General features: G+C 34.8%; 1 protein-coding gene across 1 annotated transcript; it reads left to right on the top strand.

Annotated features, from left to right (window-relative positions):
• Window positions 1-440: 440 nt before the first annotated feature.
• LOC118275876 (protein phosphatase 1B) lies at window positions 441-15,044 on the top strand. The gene is made up of 4 exons (XM_035593993.2): window positions 441-1,593; window positions 3,246-3,363; window positions 11,433-11,559; window positions 11,903-15,044. The coding sequence occupies exons 1-4, from the start codon at window positions 781-783 to the stop codon at window positions 12,009-12,011; spliced, it is 1,167 nt and encodes a 388-aa protein (XP_035449886.1). The 5' UTR covers window positions 441-780; the 3' UTR covers window positions 12,012-15,044.
• Window positions 15,045-16,492: the final 1,448 nt, after the last annotated feature.

The raw sequence follows: 16,492 nt of genomic DNA, 5'->3' as shown, positions 1-16,492 counted from the left end.
ATGACATTATGAGAATATGACATACGTCAGGGAACAGGAAATAGGACGTTTCGTTCATTCATTCCGAAGGGCTGCCATGAATTTCCTTTCCTTGTTTAGAAATAGAAACATTAGACATTATAATCAACCGATTATTTCGATTTCTGATAATTCTAAAAAAAAAAACATATGTGTTTGTTAATTAAGTAATAAAAAAATGCGGTATTAGGGTATTCATTACAATAGTAAAAATATAAATTAAGTGCCTATGAAATAAAAGTAGTAAAATCATAATATGTATGGATACGCACACGCTCCTTTAAAGCTTTTCGTGGGTATTCAGTTATTTATTTGCGTGTTTTAATTAATTAGTTCAAATTAAATTTAAATATGATCGTTATTTTTAACAAGAACGTTGTCCATAAACAATTTCCGATAAACTCGCTTAAAAAAAGTAAATCATAGACAATTACTATTTATGTCCGCCATTCATTCTTTTGAGTTGCTTTTTCGTTTTACGATTCCCGAGAGCACGATTTGTCAATTGTCATCGAGATCTACGCAACACCATCGCGTAATTAATTAACCTACGTAAAAGCAGTTGAAACAATAAACTCCACGCGTTTAGGCATCACAGCCACCAGTGTAGTGTATCAGCCATCTGACGTGATCATACCGTGAGATTGTATCTACCAGTGATGCTTTTGCCTGCCTTTTACGTTATCGGTTGCGACGTGAGTTCGAGTGCCTGATGGTGTGGAAACTATGTGCGATTAACTTAATAGTAAAAGAGGACTCAGTATGGGGGCGTTTTTGAATAAGCCCGAGACTAAGAAATACAACGAGACCGGGGAAGGGAATGGTCTTCGCTATGGCGTGGCGTCGATGCAGGGTTGGCGCGTTGAGATGGAGGATGCGCATCACGCGCAGCTGACTCTGAATGGTACTTTATCGGACTGGTCTTATTTCGCGGTGTTTGACGGGCATGCAGGGGCACGGGTGTCTGCGCATTGCGCGGACAATCTCCTCGAATGTATCCTTCAGACGGACGAGTTCCGGCGCGAGGATATAGCCGAGGCGATCCGCGCGGGCTTCCTGGACCTGGACAAGAAGATGCGGGAGCTGCCGGAGCTGTCCAACGGCGAGGAGAAGTCTGGCTCGACGGCCGTGTGCGCGTTTGTGTCCCCCAAGCAGATATACATAGCGAACTGCGGCGACTCCCGCGCAGTGCTCGCTCGCAACGGTGTGCCGATCTTCGCGACACGAGACCACAAGCCGGAGCTACCGTCGGAGAAGTCGCGTATCGTTCAGGCTGGTGGTTCAGTCATGATACAGCGTGTCAACGGGAGCTTAGCTGTGTCTAGGGCACTAGGCGACTATGAGTACAAGAAGGTGGTGAACCGTGGCCCGTGCGAGCAGCTTGTGTCTCCTGAGCCTGAGGTTTCTGTTCACGAGCGGAATGAGGTTGAGGATGAGTTCTTGGTGCTGGCCTGCGACGGTGTGTGGGATGTGATGAGCAACGAGGCGCTGTGTGCATACATACACTCACTGCTTCAGCTGACGGATGACCTTGTGGCTGTGACCAACCAGGTCATTGACACCTGCCTGTATAAGGTATGTACCACTCTGGTAAAGTTGGCTATTATTTCAACATGCTATTTATAAAACATCTTTTGAATGAATATTAATAGATTGTAGGTACCTGTTATGAAAATAAAGTAGGTGATCACTTCTTCTATTGAGTTTAAATATTTCAATAGTTTGTGATCTTCACTATATTTATTTTAATAATTTATAATATAAACTACCTACCTAATTCAATTCCTTAACAGAAGTAACCCATCATTTTAAACATTTCTTTTGCACAGGTAAATCAAGAACATTCTTTGTCATTTAACAAATTATTTATATTAACATACTAACAAACACAATATCTAGGTTTTACAAATTTCCATCAACTTATCATTAAAAATATAGTCTTGGATTATCACAGTATCATTGTAAATCAATTAATTTTTACTTTACCTACTGGAGGTATGACTCATTTTTATAATGAATGGCCTCACAATCACAAACAGTTTTTACAAATCTAATGAAGTATCAGTATGAAGAAATTATTTATTTAATAAAGTCATAATCATAATATTGTACAATTAAAAATGATTTGAAGTTGTAACCTCAAATCATTGATGATACATATAGAATTAGAATATCATCTACATTACAGTATTTTAAATCTTGTTTTCTTCCATAAAGCAAATATTATTTGGTATAATCATTGGTATTTACAATCATGGAGGTAGACAACATACTAATTGTGTTGTTGTGACACACATTTGATAGTCTATTAATTTGTTTATTGAACTGTTTTGGTACTACTGAAATTGGTACCTTTATCATGAAGTAAATAGTACAATAGTCTTTAGTATGTTTTGTATGTATCTTACTAGTATTATAAATGCGAAAGTTTGTAAGTTTGTTACTCAATCACATCAAAACCGCTGAAGGGATCAGGATGAAATTTGAAACAGGGGTAGATTATGGTCTGGAATAACACATATGATAGGTTTTATCTTATGCAGTGTAGGTGTAACCACTAGCAGAAATTGATACTGTTTTGTACATTTAGGTAAAATATGAACCTATAAACATGTTATTGCATATATTTGTCAATAAGTAAAATCCCCATATGAGTAAAGTAATTTATAGCCTCCCTAAAACTGAAGATTTCCTTATTTCAATATTCTTGCTCACAAGAAATGTGTAGTTTCCTCATTCAGCATAGGCCTGTACACACACATTGTAACAGTGCCAAGTCCATATTCTTTTCAGTTAATCGTCATACATTATAATTTGCATCTGTTGATCCATTGTATAAAACATTATGCCCACAATAACAAAGTTGTATATTGTTCATTGTTTATCCAAAGGGTTATTATAAAACATTATGTCATCGCTACATAACAGTTAAGTAAGGAAAACCGATGAAAGTATCTTCAGTAACTAGGTAGGTCATTGTAACCTAGATTGAAGTCTTCAATGTTTCGGGGCAAGGCCTTTATGGCATAGAAGTTTGCTTTAATAATTTAATCATTATTGATGTATTTTGTAGAACTATAAGCGTATACAGACATAGATATTACAACCCTTAGTATATTATAGTGACCATTTTTGGTACCCGTCTTTCTTAGTAAGTTCAACACTAGGTGTACTACACCTGGAACTAATATTCATCCACCATTCTCATTGTTCCATCACATTTACAGGGCAGCAAAGACAACATGAGCATCGTGCTGGTGGTGTTCCCCTCGGCGCCGAAGCCGAACCCCGAGGCCCAGCGTGCTGACCGAGAGCTGGACGAGACACTCCGACAGAGGCTCACAGGTTGCTATCATTCACTACTGCATGCCTGCTCACACAAACACAGAGACCGACAGAGAACTGACAATATTGACAGACAGAATGGGTGTAGGAAGGAGTCTAACGATGCTAGGGCGTAAGCACTTAGTTAGGTTAGCGACAGCGCGGACCTGAGTAAATCCTATTTAATATACATTCATAATAGTCTTGTAGCCTGTATGTAAAAGTTGTTTGAGTTACTCAGTGAAGCTCCACAAGTTTAATTGCGACGAAATCAAATTAGACAGGCCAATATACACATATCCCTTTATTACATTCTCTTGACTCATTTCCGCGCTGTTGCATTTTAAACTACATTACGTAGGTACGGTCGAATGACGGTGCAACGTGCATCTACTCTGTGCTAAAAAGGGCCTTATTGACAATTTGGTAAGTTATCGAGACTAGAATTTGACAATTTTGAATGAAAATTAGGAATTAGGACTTTACTTGATTGGTATTTTTATATTTTTATCGATATTTAATTGGAAATTATTTTTTTCGTATTTTTTGCCATATTTGTCGAATAAGTGGATTATTTTGGCGGAATTTTTAATCCGCCATTTAATTAGTACAATTTTATTAGTACAAATTGGTCATTTTTATTAAGTCTATTTTAGCGTATAGCTTAACATTAAATTGATTATTGAAGACAGCACAACATCGTAGTGTGCGAAAAAAGACAATGTTTAGACTGCATATTCGAAAAAAGACCAGAGAAAACTTCGACTAATAATACAAAACTGCTTGCACTACACGTAACAATATTAAATAACCGTCTTTACATAACGTGCTGCATTCTTGCCACTGGAATTAAATCTCGCCCTGAGCCGTAGAATAGGAATAACCTTCGAATACTTAGCCGTGCCATCTTCGAGCCACATAAATAATACATTGTTTTACTACAGCAGTAATCAATATGTACTATCTCCTTATATCAAAGGCCATGTGAACAGCGACCATGGTGCCATTACTTATTTAATTCCTAGCCTACAAAGGTCAATACTTTTTATAGACATCTTTCATGTTACTTGCCATTTAGATCCTATATTAGTTAAGAAAAACACATCTATTTATTAAAATAGTCGTATTTCTCATTGTAGTATCAAAACTAATGAAAGATTGGGACGAAGTTTTCCTCTTAGTATTCAGTGACGTATAAAATGTATTTAAGGAAGGATGTTCGATCATTTGAAGATCGATTAACGAATATTTTTAATCATTAAGTACTAACACTTGTGCACATAACATTCAAGGGCACATTGATCGAGAAACAGAGCACAGAATTGATTATATTTCTCTTTATTTTATTGTCAATAATATTCGCCGCCATTCGTATTAACGCATGCTAAATAGCCCATTGTTTTCTCCATAAGTATATTTGTTACATTGCCATTATTACCACCGCTAGAGATTTTCGAATATATACTTAATTATAAGGTAGCTACAGTCCAAAATGACTACTGCGAATTTTGTGAACAATAATATTCGTATAGTTGAAAATCACGACATTTTCCGCAAAATATATCTACCACTGGACCATCTCATTATGAACATAATATGCCTCACAACTCTCGAATATAGACGTTTGACCTACAGCTTGTAAGGATTTTTGACGAGGTTTCCTTCCCAGTAAAATACCAAGATAATAAGAATAGGTAATTACGAGTCTAGTTAAGTCATATAACCAATACGTATCTATACAAGTAATGGTACGAAGTTGGTAGATTGTTATCAAAGTTCTGATATTACAATCATAGTGTTTACTATCAGAAAGATGACATCATTTATTTAGGTTACGCGCACACCACGACCGATTATGCGCAATACTGAATGATGTTATGAAAATAATTTATCTTACAACTTCTGTCGGATTCTTCTCTTATGTCAAGGAAATTTTCATAACATATGACTGTTTTCTCTGAAAAGATGTATAGTTATGCAATTTTTTTTTTTATAAAACATTGCCTGTCTCTAGAGTTTTCTCCTGTGTCGTGGGTGCGTTTACAGACATACAAGTTCACATACACTTGACACCCAGCCTCGAAACAACAATTTGTGGATCACACAAAGAGTTGGGATTCGAATCCGCTACATGTTGCGCGGCAGCCGGTTGCCCAGCTACCGCACCAACCGTACATTACAATTAAAAAGTCTTCAGTATTAGAACCCAATCTCATTACTTAAAAAGTAAATTAAACCTGAAAATTAAATAAAAACTGCTCACAGAAGTCCTACAACGAAATCAACAATGATATGTCATCCGGGATTATTTTCCAAATGACTCAAAATGATGATCGAATCAAGGAAATGATGATGTATAGAGGGGTAATGGAGTAGTTAAGTCATTAAATCATTGGTTTATTTTGAGCTGTGTTTGTCGATAGTGTTGTTGTGGCCACACATGAGACTTTATACTCGCACGTGTGTCGCCCCACACGTTTAGATTTCAATTTCAACCGCAATTTGCAGTTACACATCTTTTCTATTTTGTTCCGTGTTGTGAACGCACCTTTATAGAGGTTTTGTTTTGTAGTATAGGAGATTCATAGTGCTAAAATGATGTCTATATTTACCCAAAAGAGTATAAAGTGAACTAGTGATGTAATGAATCCTTTTTACTGGGATTTACCTCAACAAAATTTTATTTATTATTTAATTAATTAACTATTCAGTGCTCTTACTGACTTCGATTACTGTTTTGATTTTATTTATTATCCAAAACTAATGAACTTCGCAATATTTTATTTCTTTTACTTTTATAAAAAATAATGTGGCATTCAGTACCCACATTGCTTTATCCACAATTACCTATAGCATTCAGATTACTATATCAAATTGGCACGCACCACATAAGTCGTTCATAGTACATGATGATTATTGTAAATTATGATTCCATAGTTCCTACGTCGCCGTCGATTAGATTGCCAAAGCCATAGCTTCCATGTTATTATGTGAGCATCACGAACGGAATAATAATGAGCCATTATTGTTATCAATACAAACAATAAAACCTAGGTAACTTGCGTACACAAGTCACCTGTTAATAAAAGACTAAGAAACACCAAATTTTATGTAATATCTATTTGTAATTTGCGTGTTTTTCGGTGGTTTGAATGTGATTGATGACTTTATTTTCCTTTTATTCCGATACAAGGAAAATGTTTACCCCACCATACAGAACTTTTTGGCTATTTTCATGTCATTATCGCACTGAGATAATGCGATGTAACTATCATTCGTTGACTCATACCAAAGTCACTTCTTATTATAGAGAAACGTAACACTTGAGGAAAAATTGTTTAAGGCAACATCCACGTGGATGAAGCGTCATCGCCTTGGTGTTGTTTCAAAATAACTCGGTTTTAATACTAAGCAAGAGTCTAGTTGCTAGTCTGAAATGTTCATATATACCAGTCTTGGTAATCCTCCCACCTATTGAAGGAATATTAATAAACTTTGTATCGGTAAACAGTTATCCTGTCCAGACAGTACTTGTCTATGACACGTGCCATCGATGACGACACTGAAATAAATAATGAGCAATAAAGTACGAGTGCATGGATCTGCTGCATAATAAATAATGGTTCTACTTTTAATTGTAGAACGAGTTGTTCGTTTTTTGAATGTCGGTTTTTTTTCTTTTTCTTGCTAGCATAGGTTCGTGTGACAACGATTTTTGACAAGTCATAAAACCTTTTTCGATCACTCCTTGCATGAGCTTAGAGTTTGATATCAGTGACCTTCATTACATTCTATAGAGTAAGGATGTCCTCACTTTTTCAGGATGTTTACAAATCCTCCAGCCTGACCTCAATGTAATTATTACTATCCTGTTAGTAATAGTTCACTTCCTATACCGATTTTATTATAATTAAGTAGTTGAATTCTTGCCATTATTATTTTTTATTTAGAATCTAGCTAACGTATTACAGGTATTACTCTATTGTACCTATTTAAAAATAAGTTCTTCATTATTAGAGGTACGAAATGTAGTTTTCGTCTCATAAGACATTATTCCGTTGTATTTTATTATTTAGTAAACATCAGACACGTGTAGCGACCTAAGTTTAAGTATACAATACACATGGCGATTAAAAAGCGATTTTCTATCAAAGTATAGATTGAAATCGACTTACTCGTTATAATAAACTGTTGTAAATTGTCATATTTTATTTTAAAAGAGATACTTTACAAGAAAATCGTTTTTTGTTATAAGTGACGATACGTGTCACTCAGTAATAATATATTTATTATCAACAATAGTAGTCATATTGAACGCCTATCTTTACTGCGATAAATGTTACCAGTTTATTTTTATTTATTACCTACACAAAGTGTTTATATTTTTGTTGTTTTTTTTACTAGAGTATTTATTTATTGTTTATTTATTTATTTGTTAGATGATCTATGTTATTTTGTGTCAATACTCACAGGTGCCTCGCATCGGCTATGAAGGCTTTTCAAATAACTTTTGGATTAAATAATTTTGTCAATTTTTATTTGACATCTTTGCTATATTACTTTATCTACTGCACTATTAAAATGATTTGTGTGACTGATGGTTAAGTTTACTTTACCATAGCCCTTGATGGTGTTAACAGTAAATTGATCCAATGCATACATTTCAATTATTTTCCAATTGATCTGTACCCTTAGTATAAGTTTGCTTTATGTTTAAAGTAATCGAAATGAAAGCAAATTCGGTGCTCTAATTGGCCCGTTGGAATAAACCAACCAATCAGACCGCCGAACGCACTCTCGATTTGATGACTTTAAATGCGAAGCAAATTTGTACTAAGGATACTGTTCTTCCTTGAACTTTTAATGTCGTCTTCCTTAAATTGGACAATTTTAAAGTAATTTTTTAACACATAATTTTAAATGTGTTAGTTTTGAAAAGTCTTCGAATTAAGCTTAGCTTATAAGTATTTTTCGTTGTACAAACTTTAACTACAATGTACTTAATCGAATTTGTGATTTCTTTCTTTGTAAAAAAAATCTAACATTTGTGATATTAACGTTTTAATCTTAAAAAAAAATTATAATACTAAAACTTTTTATAATACCTAATTAATCCTTTTACAAAAAATTTTTACTAACTTTGTATTGTGAGACTAAAAAAATCGCGCTAAAAAATTTATTATAAATATTGTCTAAAAAAAATTTGTTACCCTGTTCTCTAATATTAAAGTATTTTTCAAAATATAAATGTCTAGTTTCATTGCTTTAGTCCCGACCCTGTTCATGTCATTGCATTGAATCTCATATTTGTGGAAAAAAAAGAAAAAAAGAATAAAGTAATTTTGCTGGAAGGGTTAAAGCAATGAACTACGTGCGTGTGGAGTGGCGGCGTAGGCTTGTGTGACGAGCGCAGCACAAGACTCTCGGTTTATAAGACTGGAAGCCACACCAGTGCACTTGTAATCTTGTTGCTCGTCTCTTATCGATTATGTAGTGCATGTGCCGTAAATGTTCATGTAATTTATAATTGGGCTCTGAATGACGAGATTGTCAGCGATAAACTCGACGCTCGTGACAAACAACACCGTTACGGCAAGGAAAGTGGCTCTATCTGTTTTATCTATTATCTATTGCTATATTAGACCATAATATAATAGTAAGGACGTTGGCGTCATTATGATCAGGTGTAGTTTTGTCCTAAGTAGAATAATAAATATTTTCTTAGATTAGAAATCAGTAGTAATAATTAAGATTGAGCTGTCGTCAGCGGCATTTCCGAACCGATACGACCTACAAATCTTCAAGAAAAGTGCATACACCTTTTTAAAAGGTCGGTAACGCATCTGTGACTCCTCTGGTGTTGCGGGTGTCCGTGAGGGGTACTGTTCGCTTACCATCCCTATGCTCGTTTGCCCTCTATTCCATAAAAAATAGGTAGACTTGTACACTTAATTATACCAATTTTAGCTTTCTAATAATTAAGATAATTTCTCTATCAAAATAGAATCATTATCTCGCAATCATAATAAATGCTCACGTTATTTTCTAGCTTGTCAATACCGCAACGCATAGACTTATAGAGATGAATGAAGGCGATACGACCTCTATTTATATACAAGGGTAAATAAATACGATTGCTACTGATTTACTTCACACAATACATGCAGTCTTGCAATCGGGAAATGATTTATTATTGATATTGACAACTACTTAATGTGTATTGGTAATTTGTATGATTTGACTGTCAGTTGTAGGTAGATAAATATAACATTTTAATTAATAAGATACACAATAGTTCTTTACAACGTAAATTAGTAATCTCCTATTAGTAACAAAAAGTAGTTAGTCAAAACATCTAGCCAAACGCGAGATAATCGCGCACAAATATACATACATACAGGTCAAACTGAGAACCTCATTTTCTTTTGAAGTTGGTTAAAAATATATAGTGTCTTATTAAGATCCGTCTTTCAAAAGACTTAGGTTTTATACCAACATCTACCAATATAGCAAAACACTTTTATCGCCACGTCGGTCACCATTGACCGATGCTTAGCGGAAGATTTGCCTTCAACAGTTTTCTGTCGTCGGCAGTTAATGAAAGTATTCTATACTGTCACTAAGCTAAAATCTCATATTCTACGTATAGTTTTCCGAAACTATATCCTTGACACTGACCTTCCAAGCCAAGGTCTGTTGTCAACCGAAATGTACCATGAAATGTCTCTGCAATACATCGCGTGTTCGTACCCTATACCCCCAAACCCGAAACATACGTTGGAAATAAAATGGCAGCGGTTTTACCATATCTGGTACCACTAGTTTCATCATAAACTACCGTGGTTGCGATGTCTCCTGTCATCGCAGGGGAAATAGCGAAGCATTCTTATAAAGTTTTATCTTTCTTTTATATTGCTTGTTTTGTGTGCCATTGTCGATTGCCACTTGGTTATTTGGAACTATATAAATGGTAGATGGCAAATAATCTTAACTTTTAATATGAATGTAAGTTTGTATGCTCTTGCAAACTTCATTCAGTAATGACTCTTACCCGCCACACTCAGAGTCATTTAATGATTACCTATTTAACTCAGTCCTTAGAAATTGTTTTCCATAAAAAATCGTTACTAGGAATGGTTTAAGTAACCATTAAATGACTCTGAGGACGGCGGTTAGTAGACTTTAGATTTTCAACTGTATTGTTTGGGAATAATGTCCAAATTGGATTAAAGACTCTTAATTAGATATTTTTTTGTCAATTTGGGGTACCTTAGTAATATCTGGACTATACATTGTTCATCGTAATCACGTTTAATAAAGACTAAATAGCTACAAAGTCATACAATGAATTTATTATCTTAAACAAATATGGGCCAGTCAGTAACCCAATTGTTAATCAGGGGTCAGAAACAGTCTAGCCACGCGTGGCGAATCTAGCTTAATTATATTGTGACTGATTAATACATGAGTGTAATGTTAGGTCGAGCCAATGTCAGCACTCGCTGATATTAACCACGTATCTACTTGATTTATAATAGGAGATTGTTTATCAATTTACTTTTTTATGACTGGGTTCTGGTCTCCGGCTTCGTTTGTGTCGTCCTGTAGGAATATTTGGATAATAAGTACCCTAAGGTATTCTATGAAAAGAAAAATTTGCAACAGTTAAATATTTTTTTATTAAATAGGACTCCATTTTGTGTACTTAAACGAATAAGTTGATGAATTCTCATAGATGTCGCCTAGTAGCTACATCTGTTATAATATTATATTGTATAGATATTTATTTTTGCAAGTTGGCCATAAAATAACACTTTTATACGTCAATCTTTGAAATAACTAGATGAGGCCGACATTTCCTATCCGACTACTCTGAGAAGAAATGCCGAAACAAACTCATAGGTCATAGTCTCTTTTAAAATCCACACAATGAAATAGAGGATAATGTGAGAGACGTTGCATAGTTGATTCTTTAGTGGTCTTTAGAGGAAAGAACCACAACAGTATGAGCGGACCTGTTCAGATGGTATATAATATGTATTAAAATTAGCTATTGAATGTAGACTAATGTTCCAGTTTACGTGTTCCAGCTTTGATAGAGCGCAGCGCCGGTAACGAGGAGCGCGAGGACTCGTCGAGTCACTTCTCCTGGGTGCTGAAGCAGCTCGTGCAGGAGAACATACCGGGCTTGCCGCCGGGCGGCGGGCTGGCTGCCAAGTGAGTAACCTTTAACTTTTACAAGATATCATTGTCATGGTTATGGTAGATAATCAAAGAAAATAAGTTCAAAGAAGAAACTGCTTTCCAACATCCAGTCTCTTTCCAATGTAAGTTGAAGCTCTGTGTTAATTAGTGACCGATGTATGGATAAGTGTAGGCCCGGGTCTTTTCAAGTTCAGAGTAAATAGGTACTTTCTAAGCCTGTGTGCTCCATCCTAGCCATATCTTCGCTTCGCCGTCCTGGCAGTAAGCGGGTTGGTGGCCAAAAGCAGACGTTAAAAAAAAGTTTAGTGTCAATTGTTTAGGAGGAAGTTCTAAAATGTATTTAATTTTTTTCCAGGCAATCGCTGCTGGACAAAATATACAGGGAGTTCTATCCGGACCACATCGACAGCTCGGAGACGTTCGACTGTCAGACGGAACTGGCCGACGCGTTCAGCGCTAACTAACGCATAACATTACGTTCTACACTAACTCACGGGACGAGCTCGCACACAGCCCGCCGCGACGCGACACCCGCGACATCTGTGTCGCTGTCAAATTACTATTGTTTCGTTAGTTCGGTAAGTAACTTTAGGACACTTTGTTTTGTACTAGTGACACTCACTAAATTAATTGTAATTTCAACATATCAAACCAAAGCTTATTTTCAAATATAAGGATCAGGGATGATATAGAATACGTTTTTATTTTCGCTTTCCCATCGTCAAAGAGTGTACTCGCCAAGTGTGCGGTTTCGTCCCAAAATTAGCTGAATACATCATACTAGAATAAATTAAATGGAATTCTAGTTACATTACTTTAGAATTTTGAACGTTGGTAACATTTTATTTTGTACATAACTGTCTCGAATGTTGGGTAATGTAGTTGGAATTTTGTTTGATTCAGTCACTACTTGGTGCTTCGGCTGTGTTGACGCGTCGGTTCTATTGTACCTGGGAGACCCCTTATTGTAGTAGTATGTAACTTTATTTCTTGTATTGACTATAACACGCAGGTGACGTGTTCAGAGAAAACATAAATTAAGTTCTGTCTCTGGTCTAATAAAATTCCTCGTGTCTTTATCGCGACATCTCCTTCAATGTAAGTGAACTGACTACTGAACAGAGCCGAAGCACGTTGGAATCCTAAAATGCATATTATACTATGTAATACTCTTTAGGCTGTGGTACGGCCTTCAGAATAAATGTTTATTATAATAAAACCTTCTTCGTTTCGCCTCACCACAGCCCCTCACTTGTATCACACGGCACAAAATTCATTATTTCCAGCCATGTTATACTGTAACCCAGCCGGATTGAATATACCCATCCCTAAGGAACTTTCATTTGTATAGCAAACATTTATTTTTGTCGCGTTACAATTTTATTTTGTGTAGCTTAGATTATTTTGTTTCGTGTTAACATTGGCCATTCGTGAATGTCATAATATTAGATGTATAATATTAGATATTCGATTGGATGTAATAGTCTACGATACAGTTCCCTTGTGTGAGCGGTTCAATGTTTTACTTTATGTTCTGGCGCTTAACATTTTTGTTAAGGACTTGATATACAGATTACCTAAACTTGCTTAGTGTCTAGAGAAAATTATTTGTCAGTAGCAAAATTTTCTAAATGTCAGTGTTGAGCTTGTAATAGCAAATTGAAAATGGCCAGTCGGATTTAGTGTAATCTTATGTTCCATTTCACATGAAAGCCTAAGTAAAATTGGTTAATAATTTCTCAATTCTAATAATAAATATCTAGTTTCATTTTTGTACATATTTTTTTCTTTATTACAACATACATAGTCATTATCCAAAACGTCAAAGTAACCTTTATTGATTTAAAAAATATAAACTAGAGTTATTAATCGGGAATTGGAATATGGGGTAATATTAATTGTTAGTTTTTTATTTCTTAAAAATTATTGTACTTCGTTTCGTGTTACAGAAAGTATGAAATTAGATTTAATCGCTTTTTAAAAGTTACGCGTTATCTAAAGAAATATTGGGTATGCTTTTAAATTTTTGCTTCGTACTTAGATGAGGAACGTAACTAATCAGTTGATACGCGTAGTCTGTTGCCGTACAATGTAACAAATTAGACCGAATTCCATTTTGTCATATATTGTTGTTACCAAATTCTATGTGTACTATTCATTTCTGATATTCACCTCTTGTAAATAAAAGAGAATAGAAAAAATACTTTTGTACCTGTTTGTGCGGTTTAGCGTGTAACTAACTAATTGTGAGGAGTTTATCGTGTCAGCACTCGTGGAAATACATATAACGTCATCACAATCCGCATTCGTACGTCGTTTGTGTTGGTTTTAGTTGCCGCTTTGCGTTCTGTTGTAAATCGCGATGATAATGATTACTTATCTATGTTTTATTCTAATGCGGTCTCAAAGTGAACGGCCGAATTAATAGTAACATTAAGTATGTCATTGGAGTATTTAAAATTAAACATGTTGTATGTATTTCCAGCGCCTGATACAATAATGTAACTAAATAGTTTTTACTGAACAAAAATATTTCAAAGGTTTTCAAATGTGACGTAGGAGGCATTGTTTTAGTACTTATATCTTACGATTGAAGTAATAACAACCTAATATTATAATAATATATTATGTTTCTATTTACAAATGGTACTTGACTACTCTTTCAACAATGTCTTCTAGCCTTCGACCCTTTTGTAGTCGGGCCAGTTATGAGAATAGTACATTTGTAAATTCGAACGATCTTAATTGAAAATTCAAACCATATCTAAATTAGTTTAATATATTACGAAATAAAAATACAGAAAATGTTTCCTAGATATAAAATAATAATCTATTTTATTGGTGGTAGCAAAGCTATTGCGACTTTATGATTATTTTAATCTTGTGCAAGACAGCAGAATACGTATTAGTAATATTTTCCTTCCATATATAGCGTGTAGTACATTGTCAAGGACGTGGTCTCACTCCGCCCGCGCCGAAGTTCTCGGGCGAATGATATGGTCGTGTTATGCTGCCTTGCGTTAGTGATTCGCTATGACCCCAAAATTGTCATTTGATATTGCTTCCATCAAATTATTTTCTATATTTTTACCAAAATATTTTTATTACCCTTTTCAACCCATTGTCGAGGTAAACGTTGCGTTCTTGTATTGTCATATAAATTGTGTTTTTTACTGTGTTTTAGATTTGAATGCCAATTCAAAATGTGCCTTTGATGCTAGCTTATCGAACGTCCCGTCGACACGGACGTTGGTGTCATGGGCCCCCTCCTGTCCTCACGCGACGGTTGCGTTCCACTTGATTATCCATTATTTTCTTAATTAAACCAAATATTAATATTAGACAGTGGGTTTTGAATTGGATTTTAATGTCCATCCGGGACGTGTGTCATCTGTTGTTTTTTTTTATTTGCTTTCGGACGAAAGTCGACGTCTCACAAAGTGTGTCTCGTTATTATCTAGTAGACGCTTGAACAATAAATACCTGTACCTTGACAACATATTTTTTATTTTTCTTTTATTTTGTTAGGCCCCGCTTTTGTGGTTTTAGCAGTGTGTAGCTTCTTAGGGTGTAGCTGTTAATTGCTGGCTGCCTAACCCCATTGCGACTTGAAAATAGAGTCTATAACTATGACTGAAATACTCTAAATGTATTCAAGTCTGCCTACAAGAATCTCGAAGTGTCAAGTCTAATGGACTCACCCTGCAATTAAGGCCTACTCGCTCTATTTTGCCCTAGTACACGTTATCATATTCTTTCCATTATTATTTTGGCGTAGACAATATAAAGCTTACTATCTGTGTACAGTAAGTGGACTCAAGTGTAATTTATATGATATTAAAGTTTATAGTGTCAATAAGGGATATTTTTGAATGACTTCTTAACTATCTACACACACACCTTTGGAGTAGCTTAGTGTTTAGGTAACATGGAAATAAATTATTTATAATGTGTACTTGTGTTTGGAAACATCACTAGCCGTTACAGAACATACACCAACTCATTAAAAAATACCATTTCAATATTCATAGAGCTGTATTTAAGGAACCTCGTATAAACATACGTAGTTAAAGTGTGAACCTCCATTTTTTTAAGTCTGGTAATATACCTTAGACCTTATCCTAAGTCATAAGGCAGTAAGCAAAATATTATCAATCAATATAATATGTCAAACGCGAGATAATCGCGCACGAACATATACATACATCCTTTTTAAGTCTAAAACCACACCTTTCGGTTATAAGCAGATAAACCGGTTTAGTGGGAAATTGTCATAAATAAAATTCTGTATTTCTTTTTATAATAAATAAATAAATAAATAAAAAATAGCGATAGTCATTAAAATAAAACATTGTGTTATAAACACTAACATTGTATTGAGTAGGTATTAAATAAAAACAAACGTTTGTTGATAAACATCAATTTAATCACACATAATTTAATGAGGTAACAACTTTCAATTTTAGTAAGTACAGTCGACTCGTTAATATAAAACTGAAGGGGCTCTTAAAATATTTCGATTTATTGAATGTTCGAAACATCAAATGGTCTGAAATTTGAACGATTATAGTATCTACATTTTGAGGTTCTGCAAGTTCTGCAATCTTTCTGGAACTTTGAATATTGTCGAGAGTTTAACGCCAATAAGTTTGAATTAACTTGATGATGATAATTGATTTTTAATTATAAAAATAAAAATTTCTAGGGACCTCAAATTATAAATAACTTCGAGTTGCCGAGAGGTTCGAATTATCGAGAGTCCGACTGTATTACAAAAACAAAATGTTATGAAATTGTGTAACAAACTTTTCTAAAAAAGAACGTCTTGGGTGCAAATAATTAACTATTAAAACATAACTACCTGATTTTATGATTGCTATAGTTACATTGAGCTCATAACCTTTACAAAACACACTTTTGATTTTTAATTAGATGGCAAATGTTT

This window comes from Spodoptera frugiperda, chromosome 8 (assembly GCF_023101765.2).
Source record: "Spodoptera frugiperda isolate SF20-4 chromosome 8, AGI-APGP_CSIRO_Sfru_2.0, whole genome shotgun sequence".
Lineage (NCBI taxonomy): Eukaryota > Metazoa > Arthropoda > Insecta > Lepidoptera > Noctuidae > Spodoptera > Spodoptera frugiperda.
The sequence above is the reverse complement of the archived record's forward strand: the minus strand, read 5'-3'. Positions and strand labels throughout refer to the sequence as shown.

Coding starts and splice junctions, on each gene's coding strand:
- LOC118275876 (XM_035593993.2), top strand. CDS start 781: ATGGGGGCGTTTTTGAATAAGCCCGAGACTAAGAAATACAACGAGACC. Junction 3,364..11,432: donor ACTCCGACAGAGGCTCACAG/GTTGCTATCATT, acceptor TACGTGTTCCAG/CTTTGATAGAGCGCAGCGCC. Junction 11,560..11,902: donor GGCGGCGGGCTGGCTGCCAA/GTGAGTAACCTT, acceptor ATTTTTTTCCAG/GCAATCGCTGCTGGACAAAA.